The sequence below is a fragment of the Egretta garzetta genome, unplaced genomic scaffold (assembly GCF_000687185.1).
Source record: "Egretta garzetta isolate BGI_Z169 unplaced genomic scaffold, ASM68718v1 scaffold335, whole genome shotgun sequence".
Taxonomy (NCBI): Eukaryota; Metazoa; Chordata; class Aves; order Pelecaniformes; family Ardeidae; genus Egretta; species Egretta garzetta.
Window position 1 is genome coordinate 254,614 of NW_009259795.1, and position 11,063 is coordinate 265,676.

General features: G+C 35.1%; 1 protein-coding gene across 1 annotated transcript in view; it reads right to left on the reverse strand.

Moving 5' to 3' along the window:
- Positions 1 to 11,063, reverse strand: part of MYCBP2 (MYC binding protein 2) — a 174,864-nt gene that overhangs the window by 89,677 nt on the left and 74,124 nt on the right. Inside the window, exons 32-39 of the mRNA XM_035895202.1 lie at positions 10,965 to 11,063; positions 9,809 to 10,030; positions 7,973 to 8,164; positions 6,598 to 6,804; positions 5,704 to 5,835; positions 5,017 to 5,195; positions 1,960 to 2,102; positions 476 to 576 (exon numbers count right to left, since the gene is read on the reverse strand). Coding sequence (XP_035751095.1) covers positions 476 to 576; positions 1,960 to 2,102; positions 5,017 to 5,195; positions 5,704 to 5,835; positions 6,598 to 6,804; positions 7,973 to 8,164; positions 9,809 to 10,030; positions 10,965 to 11,063 — 1,275 coding nt within the window. The remainder of the gene's footprint in view (positions 1 to 475; positions 577 to 1,959; positions 2,103 to 5,016; positions 5,196 to 5,703; positions 5,836 to 6,597; positions 6,805 to 7,972; positions 8,165 to 9,808; positions 10,031 to 10,964) is intronic.

Consider the following 11,063-nt stretch of genomic DNA (forward strand, 5'->3'; position numbering starts at 1 on the left):
AAGTACCAGTATTTTCATTTATAGCTGACATCTTCCCATCTCTAAAATTGATAGAAATAATCTTAATGAGCTGCTACCACTGCTTTGGATATTTATTGTAAAAATAGGATTTATGTAATATAAAAACATTCAATCCCACCAATATTTATCAATAAATGAGTTAAGGAGGAAGAGACAAGTTAGAAGGATCCGGATACTGTTAAAGCCTGTCATCACTCCCCCTAGTTCCTTGAAGTATTTTTTTCATAATGTCTTTAAAGTAGTAAAAAAAAAAAAAAAAAAAAAAAGCCATTTTAAGAAAACATGACATGTTTTTAAAATTCTTGACTCATGAAAAATTCATGAGTCAAGTGGTCAAATATAAACCATAAATTCATAAAATCATAACAAAGCAACACGTTCTGATTTTCAGAGTAAACCCGTTCCTTGTGTAACGTTCTTAAATTTCTTTAGCAATTTCTATTGAGGAGCATACCTTGGGAATAGCTGCTGCTACTGGTCCTATGTAGGCTATTATGAGGGGAAGCAGCATGGAAAACAGACTAGAAGAGCTGAGTAGTTCTGGAATGTCTTCAGCTAAACAAAGATAATTACAATATAATAAATACACAAGTATTATTAAGAACTATACCATGGTTCAAAACACATCTTATTTTCTGGTTTGCTTCTTATGGGTTAAACTTCTAGTTTCTACAGTAGTTTTTACGTCAGATTGTTTTCATTATCTAGGCATTATCAAATTCTAAACCTGCAAAGTTCACCCGAGAGAAACATGCCATTATATGCAGTCCTCTGTTAAAAAAATTTGCTCCTCTTAAAGCGTAATTTTATTCCACTCTTTTCCATTTTGTGAAACTGTGCTCATACTTTCCATGTGTTCTGGTTTTGGCTGGGATAGAGTTAATTTTCTTCCTAGTAGCTGGTATAGTGCTGTGTTTTGGACTTAGTACTATAAGAATGTTGATAACACACGGATGTTTTAGTTGTTGCTGGGTAATGCTTAGACCAGCCAAGGACTTTTCAGCTTCCTCTGCTCTGCCAGGGGCACAAGAAGCTGGGAGGGGGCACAGCCAGGACAGCTGACCCAAACTGGCCAAAGGGGTATTCCACACCATATGACGTCATACTCGGTATATAAAATGGGGAATGTTGGCTGGGGGGCAGCAATCACTGCTTGGGGACAGGCTGGGCATCAGTCGCTGGGTGGCTGAACAGTTGTGTCACTTGTTTTTCCTGGGTTTAGTTTCTCTCTCTCTCATTGTTTTCTTTTTCATTAAAATTCTTAAATTATTATTTTATTTCAATTATTAAACTGTTATCTCAACCCATGAGTTTTCTTACTTTTGGTCTTCCAATTCTCTCCTTCATCCCACCCGGGGAGTGAGCAGCTGTGTGGTGCTTGGTTGCCAGCTGGGGCTAAACCACAATGCTATGGTATAAAAGCTAGCACAACAAGCTCCTCCTAGCCCTCCAAATCAATTTCTATAGCACTATGCAATATTCTAGACACTTTGACTAGAATGGCTGAAGAACCATTTAGTTTTAAGGCAAATGTCTACATTTCTCAAAAATGGATGTTTAGTGCTTACAAATGCATTACATTCACCAGTCTTCCTGATTACCACCACTGTGTAAAACATGCAATAAAATTTGGAACTGACCCATCACAGTGTATCTTTCAGAAATAAAGAATGTTACCAGCTTTAATGTGATACTTGGTAAATTGATGAGCTAATTTATATGAGGTATCTACCTATGTTTCTTAAGTGCAACTCATTGACTTCAAAAGCTACTCACAGTTTGATACCTATAGAAATGACAGGTTAGAAAAATATTCTTTAGAAAGCAAAAGAGAAATACCACAATTTTTGTATCACTGATACACTACTATTATCCCTTGCTATCAAAGAAAGAAGTTTTGAAAAGTAAATTTTGAAAGTCAATTTTCAAAAGCCTTACCATCTACAGCAAGAGCCCTGTGCAACAGGTCTTTGGCTGCTCGTACAACAGCGCTCACAACAGAAAGAGCCCTGCTGCAATTCTTATCTTCTTCATTAGCTTTGTTCAAAAGCTGTGATTGCAGATCTCCATCATACTCACTCCTGGATGGTGGTAAATACAAAATTATTTTAAAATAACATGACTGACTGATTTTTGGCATAGAGTAAGTAAAACAATTAATTTATGATAAAGCAATAAAGGAAATAATCAAAGAAACCACAGGGGATATTTTGGAGGCAATGCCTCAGTGTTAGCCCTTTGCAATAATTTTATTTTTCTTTGGCAGGAAATATGAAAAGCATGTTTCTGAAATACTTCTTTTGACCAGATGCCTTTCAAACCACAGAAGTGTATTAATTACTATGCTCTTCCAAGACCAACCACCTATCTTGATAAAACCAGAATAATATTAAATGCATCACAGAAACGAGTAAGACTCTTTCAATGGATATTTCTGCCATATCATAACAGGGAAAAAAGATTCTCCCTCCCTATTCTGATGGTTTTGAAATACAATCTTAGGCTTATCCTTAACAAATAGTTTTTTCTTTGAAAACCACTTTGTAGGTCAAATTAGGTTCTCTGAAACATTATGCACAAAACTATTTCAGTAAAGTATATAAAAGATCTGGTTTGATTTGCTTTTTCAAAGCAGTCAAATGATAATTATAAACTAATTCAAGCCCTCAATAAGATAGTGATTTAGCCATGGCATAGACAACCAAAATCACTTAGTCAACATGTAAAGCAAAATTTCCCATTCTCTTTTGGATTTTTTATGTTTGTCCAGAAAGATTTGATCTTTCAAAACATCATTCCAGAACATTAAGATTCCAGGACTGGCACCTCAGAAAGCTCAAAAACTTTACTTGGAGCAGTTCAGTGCACAACAAAGATACCTATCCTTCTCTACGACTTAAAATTAACCACTCTCACAAAAAAAGTTTTTTTTTTTTCCTGTCTATGTGTCCTAGAATTGTAGTTTTGCTGTCAGCCTCAAGCCTTTTTAATTTGAATTTATTGGTGACTGACAGCAGGTACAATTCCAACTGGTACAGTTCCAACAAATCCTTCCAAAGCATTTCTGCCCTAATCAAGAGTGCGCTAACACATGTCTTTTGGTACGGCCTTTCTTGGCATTTGCATAAGCAACAATTCTATTTGCATTTGAGCATCCTTCAAACAAAATTGAGTGTGAATCTTAAAAGCTCTGTTGTGTAATAGCTGACTGAACATTTTTTCCTTTACCATAGACAAATCAAAACCTCAAGTCATTATGTGTCGAGCTGGGAAGCCTCAAATTAACTAAGTTCATAACTATAGTCATTCATCAGATAACATTTAGCTTTCCGTTGTCCAAGCAAACTTCAAAAGACATTGTGATTACAGGCACCAATCTGCAAATTTTCTGAAGAAAACTTGATTTATTCTGTAACAGTTCTGAGCTGTGTCATCACAGTCCTTCAAAAGCTTCTTAGGATTTTATCATGCTTGAAACAAAAAAAACCCTGAGACTGCTCTGATCTGAAGACAGCCCTTTGGTGTGTTGTTTTTTTTTTTTCTGTATGTTAGCTTATTATTAAGTTAGAATGCCTTGAAGCTTCCATCTACTGAAGTTTTATGTCCTTTGCTTTTCTGAAATCAAAGGAATTGTTATTTCTCCTTTATTACCTTTTTTGCTTATCTAAAAGCAGAAATTCTAGGAGTGTGAATAAATGTTTTCCTTGTCTTCTTTCTTCCTTCTTACATAATATGATGCTTCATAATGATGATGCTACATAACAAAATTCCTCCAAATGCTGGAGGAATTCCCTAAACACAGATGTCCAAGATTCTAGGAGACTAAATCATTGGAAGTATCATGATATGTTCCACTGTAATTCCATCCTTTGATAAGCAATTATTGCTATTACTGACAAGTTGGATCTTTGAGTGCAGCCAGTCACATGTTTTAAGAGTTTAGAACTATCCTGGATCTTCAGATATACTGTTACTATAATTTTGCTGGCAACTTCATTTCTTTGTATTTTAGCTCCTTTAAAACTTTCTTCAGAGCAACGTATTCTTGTGATTGTTAGTCCAAAACATGTTATTTGTTGTAGCATTACTTATTTTATTCTCTTCACCTTCTGTTAGGCTGGTATATCTTGCACATAATTAAATATCAAAGTAAATTACTATTCGTTGCTACTCTTACTCCTTGGATCTATGGTTGATCAGCCTTTTACCACAAAAATTGAAATTTGAGTAAAAGGCATGACTTTTTTTTTTCCTGTACAGATAATGGTAGTAATTAATATATTCAGGTGCTGCCACATTTTCAAAATCATGTCTTCACGCATATCAGGGTAAACACCTTCAAATTGAAAGCAATGCTTTCTGAAAAAGCATTACCTTAAGTGAACGCCTACTATCATCCTAAAAGGCCAAAATAAAGCTTCCCCTGCATGACAGTCAGATGTTTCAGTTGATTTTCTTCAGGCAGTTGCAATTTCTCTTTTTATACCTTTCAACTCTACAGTAAGAGAGGAGACAGTTCCTATATTAACAGAACTTGGCTTCACTACATGTTGCAATCCCTTCTGGCAACAGAGGAAGGAACTGAACGACATCAGAGATGAACATGCCAGTGACAGTCTCTCAAAAATCTCTTAGGTTATAGAAAAAAACAGAGGTTGAAGTATTGCATCTTACCAGTCTCCCATATCACAGCTTTAACGCAGTAGACAATGGACTTTGTAAGAGAGGTCAACCATCAAATTATTAGCCAAGTCAAAAAAAAAAAGAGAATCTAAAACAAGACTGGAAGAGGCACCAGTACAACTGGTGTCCTGAAAACTGTCTTCACTGAATAACTTAAGTCTGAAACTACACTGGAAGAACACAACGTTGCTGTTAAAAGAAGCTCTTTCCTCAAACACACTCCAGATAAATTTATTTCTGTTACTTCTCAAAAATACGCGCGGTATAACAGCACTATGATGGTTTTATCCACGATCACAACAACACACAAACCTGTAATAAAGAATCTGTGGTATTTGTCCTCGCGTTTGGTTTGTGCCATTACTGCTCAGACTACATGTACTAAATGTAAATGTTACACCATCTGGACACTGAACTGTAGTCATTCCTCCATCTCCGTTGGCAGTTCGGCTTCCATAATTCCTCAAACGAACTGCGTATTTCACATTTTCCTTAAAAAGGAGAGCCAAAAACAGCACACAGTATAAAACAAGTATATAAGAGTTAGGTTTCATGGTATTATGAAAGGTATTATTTTACATTAATACTGGAGTCTGGAAAGCCATTCCAAGCACACAGCATTTCACAAAAGCCAAAGCTGTTCCGTGTTCCCAAACTATGGACAATAACTGAAGTAAAATATTACTTCTAATTACTTGAAGAGTGACCAGGTACCCAAGAAAAATTAGCTACCAAACTGCACACAAAAAAGTTGCACATTCAAGAATATTCTAAATTACTAAGCAATTACAATCATCTCATGCCGTTATAAAAATTAAGGCTCAGTTTCTTTTTGCTGTTAGGATTTGTAATTTTCAGTTACAGGGTGAAACTGAAAATTTGTAAAGCAAACGTGCCAAGAATAATTTGTATATGTGTATATAAAAAGAAATTTACGTTGAACAGTCTGATTTTTGTTATCTAAAGAAGTAGTACGAAACCTACAGATGCACACTTTACCTTCAGTGGCACAACTTTGTCAAGTCTGATTTCAGCTATGTCACTAGGAGAATCATCTGTGGTGTAAGTTCCTTTAACCAACTCTAGAGATGTCCATCTATGAGAATGAGTTGAATCTCCAGTATGATCACTCTGATTCAAAGAAAAAAGTCACTTTGATATATTTATAATATAAATACATGACACATTCATACAATTGTGCAAGTTATGTTTTCTTGCATAAATTGTTACACACAGCATTTCAAATGAAACGAAGCTGAAAAACCTGTTCAGAGTAAACAGTGAAGCCTTTCTGCTAAAAAGGAAATTACTGAGCAGAGAGGTTAATTTCCCAAAGGAACCTATGTTTGCTGTTTGGAAGATATTAGAACAGCTGGTTAAAGCGACCAACTGGGTGTAAAAGAACAGAGGTTCTTCTTCATACAAGAACACACAATACCGTTTTACACTTCTTCTGAAAGACTACTTCCACAACACAAGAAACATCTGTAGCTATAGCCTGGCCATGCTGGCAGGCTACCCCTTCCTTCAATTTTTGGTTTACAATGTTTTAACTTTCTATCTTATTTTTCTTCACAGTTTGCAGAGAGATAATGGGTGATAATTTACATTTAGCTCCAGGAAGTCAAAAGCCCACTATACTTCAAGTATTATTTGTAATAAAGAAAGACTTCAAGACAATAACAAAGATAAGGTCCCTACTGGATGTGGTATGTAGCTTGCAATACCACAAAAATCACCAGCACAAGCAAACCAAAAAACCCTGCTACCAGTGCACTGTTTTATTGGAAGCCTAGATTGTATGAGAATATTGTAATATTACTTTGAAAAACACATTATGAAAAACTCTGAGGCTACTTCTGTTCAAATTGCTTTCTCAAATGCAGTACTTACATCATCAACTAATACCTCCAACTCATACTCGTGAATTCCTCCTCCACCGTAAACAGAAAATCCTACTACAACTACACCAGATTTGTCTGCAGAGAAACATATTGCATCAGGGGATCCATTCCCAGTATTCCAGCTTCTTCCCTGACTTGTTTTAGTGAATCGGTTTGGAGTAGATTTGACAGAATGGAGAGAGTTCAGCCCATCAACCTGTAGAAAGTTAAATACAAGCACCAGGAGAGGTTAACTGCTAAATGTTGGACAACTTCAATAAAGCAAAGTTAAGTGAATTAAATTACCAGATTTTCAACTGGGTAAATTTTAAAAGTCAACTGATAAAACACAGAAGATGCCACTACTGGGGCTTCCATTCAGTATTGGCTAAAAAGAAAAAAAGAAAATATAATTTCTGGTAATTGGAAATTAATTTGGAATAATTAGGAATCAGATTCCTAATTTTTTCAAGTATTTAAATATGTATTTTACAGGATGAATTAATACAAAATATAGCTTAACTGTGCTTCAAGAGTTAGATATTTCTGCCTTAGTTAAAGTCAAGATAAAGAGAGAACAGATACAGATCTTACGTAATAATAAAACCATCTTTAATCAAGATGTTATCAAAAGCTTGGTTCTCTCTGTGAAAAAAGTCTGCTGATAGCACAGAGTAAGTGACATCCCTTTAATAAAATCAAATACATTTCCATCATTTAATGACATTATAGCCTCATTAAAGGGAAATTCTGTGCGTGATTATGAATCTCTGGATTTTTAGAAGTGGAACTCAGTACCACTCTCCATTTTGAATACAAAGCAAATAAACTGGAAATAGTCTAATGATATGACAAATACAATATACATTAAGTAATACTGAGTATATAAAGGAAGATACATATAAGGAGTATGTTACATATAAAGGAGGAAGACACAATGCATAAACAATACGCATCATAAATTCTGACCCATAATCAAAAGAAGATAGTATTAGAACACACGAGGCACCCATGATACCGTGAGAGGCACAGCAATGCTCAGGTATGTGGCACTGCCTCCAGTGAGCACTGAACAAACATATTTTGAGTGTATACATGCAGAGACATGCACACAAAAAGAGAAGCACTCAAAAGAAAACTGCCATTTTGTAAACAATTTGCAGTATTCTGTAGGCAGAGGGAAGTAGCTAATTATAAACAGTACTTCCTTAACACAGTTAATACATGCTTTCAAATTTGTTAAACAACTGAAAGCTACTGACAACTCAGAATTCCAGCATCTGTGAAAGATCTGCACATCTCTGTAATTCCTGCCACAGCCTGTATCACATTCATAATATACTGGTCCTGAAAGACTTCTAGTAATGATTTTATAGAAGCTTTACCTCAGATCCTAATGCCGATGCTGTAAGCTCACTCACGATACTAGCAAGCAACCCACAAGTATTAGAAACCAGGTGTGAAGAGAAAAGTTCATTTTCTCTTCTAAGGCTGTTCCGTACTGGTAAAACAACAATGACCAACATCTTTTCCAGCACCTCCCGAAAGCTTGTCATCCCTGAAACATTTTCTTCGCTCTGCATTATGAAGAGAAAAATGACAAATAACATTGTTCTTATTTTAGAAAACCACACTGATTTTCACATATTATAAGCATTAGGTAATTGAAAAATCTGTGAAAAATAAGAAATGTCTAGAAGGTAACAAAAAAAAAATTCTCAAAGCTATAATAGTATGTATTCCTTTGTCAGAAAACTGATTAATATTCTATTTTCCAGAATGAGGTGGTGTAGACTTTGTTTATTGCATTCAAAAGACATTCAGGTGTCCTTCTCAGGAGAGATATTTTCTTATAGCCGTCCTTGCCATACTATCTACAAAGCATACGTTAGAATGCAACAGATACTTAGCTACCTATGGAACTCTTCATATCATTGTCTAAAAAGAAACTCAGAAGCTTTTTGGCTTTGAAGTTAGTGAAGAGAATCATCCATGAAAACAGGTACGATAAAAACAGTGGTGGGATGCTTATAAAAACTGTTGTTACTTTACTGAATGAAGACTGTGAAACAAACCTAAGCTTAGGCATCTACTACATCTTCTATCTAGCAGTGACATCCACTGTGTTTCAAAACAGTTATCCATAATGAAAGTCATTCCCAATAAGGAAAAAATAAAGTCAGCTCTACTGATGGAAATCAAAGGTTTGTGTCTCTCATCATTTTGTCTTCCCAAAATAGCCAAGTAGTGAACCGATAGGGAAGACTATCAGGTCAAGCAAACCTGTACAGATACCTGCACAGAACTCTTTCTATCTTTAACTGTTAAGAGGCAGCTGTACCCAAGACAGAAATACTACCTTTAATAGCTTTTGGTGGTTTTTTTTTTCTTCATTAATTTATGCAGGTGCTTTCTAAGTCTGTGAAAGCTTTTAGCATAATAATGGCCTACAGGAATATGTTCCACAGCTTGACTGCATATTTTATGATGAACAGAAATTTTTTGAACTTACCTTTTGGCTAAGGTCTCTTGTTGCTCAAAACTTTTGGTATTAAAAGACTCAACAATTATCCTTTATTTACCTTTCACTTATCACTGATAATTTCACAAGATCTTACCCCTCTAGCGTTCTAAAGTAAAGAATACTATTTAGTAGTCCAATATCTTTGATTATTATCTTTACCCTTTTCATTCCTGTAAATCTATTCTGGGATAACAGAACTGCAAAAATACAGCATTCAAGAGCCCTTGATTAGGAAACTGTTTAATAACCTTTGATAGAACTACATGAACTGGGCTTCCCTTGTCCGATCGTTGACTCCTTTAAAAACTCTGGTTTGAGACATGAGTTTTTATTACTAAAGCTGTGTTGACTCTTCCTCAAAACACTGAATGTATCCACATGTTAATTCTTGTGATCATGTGAAAAAACTGAAACTGTTGCAGAAAACACTATGCAATGGAAGACAACTCTAAACTATGTCTGCCAATTTAATATTCCAAAATAAATAACTTATGTTCAGATACTCTCCAAACAAGAAGTGATTAGAGTATTTCAGACCAAAATATGAAAACTGGATAAAATAATAAGTTTCTGAAACAAGCCTTTTAGAAAGAAAACACTCAGAAAAATTCAGCTATATCCTTACAATGCTAAAACTTTAACCATTTTTTTGTTGCAAAGTAAAACAAGATGTTAAATTTTTAGAATATATCCTGACCTGACTAAGTTTTTCCATGTGTGCAACCAAAAGAGGAAAACGATGGGCCAGAGCAGAGTCATTCTCAGTGCTGACTTGTTTGACCATTGATCGCAGCAATGCCTCTCCATCATAAGCAATCGGAAAGATAGAGGTCAGTTTTACTGAAGTATGGCAGAGAGCAGACATAACAGCAGCAAGAAGCCGGCTACTGGAGGTTTTGAAGTTTGCTTCCTGAACGTCCTAAAAACACAAGAAATTAGAAGAATGGCACTGTTGCATTCAAAGTAAATGACAGAGAAACTACTTCTGAAAGGAACTTTCCAGCCTTATAATAATTATAAAAATAATTTAGATAAAGATTTTCATACACTGTTAGTTTTCCCGTGAATTTTATATTATCTTCTCTCCTGAGCTTCCATTTAGATCTTTCAAATTAAAGTAATTAAAATTTGTTGGTTGACATGTTTTAAAATAATAAAACCATTTAAAGTTACTTTTGAAATTATGGCAATCTTTGAGGAAAAAACACTTATTATAATTAATCAAACAATTTGATTAGAATAATATATTAAAGAGTTGATTCTTCCTTTAATTTTTATATGCTAAATGAATTTTCATGCAAAGAAGCAAATTGCTTACATCTCACTGCAATCAATGCAAGCAACTACACTGCTTAGATGTGGGACGCTCATTCACAATAAGCAAGATACTTAGAAGAAAGTTGTTGATTATAGAATAATATTGCCAGCTTCTCATGTACTTTGCTGGATCAAAGCACTGTTGTAACACTTAATTATGAGAAATTACTCAAGTATTAGTTATGAGTATAAAAAATGCCACATGTATGCTCCTAAGCAATGTACAGCAAGACTAATCACATATAAGGCATGGCCTCAACAGTGAAAAAACAGGTGCTGACAGTTACCAGCACCACAGCATTCTTCACTGCCCCAGTGAGAATCTTACTGCTAAGGAAGACAGGCTCTTGTTGAACCTGGACACTTAAAAAGAAAACAAACCAAAAAAACCCAACCAGCCACAAACCACAGCAGAATTCAAGTTTCAAACCAAGATAAACACAAAAAAGGAATAAAGGTTTTAAATACCGCTTGGCTTCTCTTTGAGCAAAAGGGCAAGCTAACTTGTAACATTTACTTGTGCCATTTTAATGTACCTGATCCAAACAATTCAGCAAGTCACAAAGACATGCCCACTGGAGAGCTGGTGTTGGATAAAATGAATGAAAGCAAGCTGTGAATGTATTATGGCATTC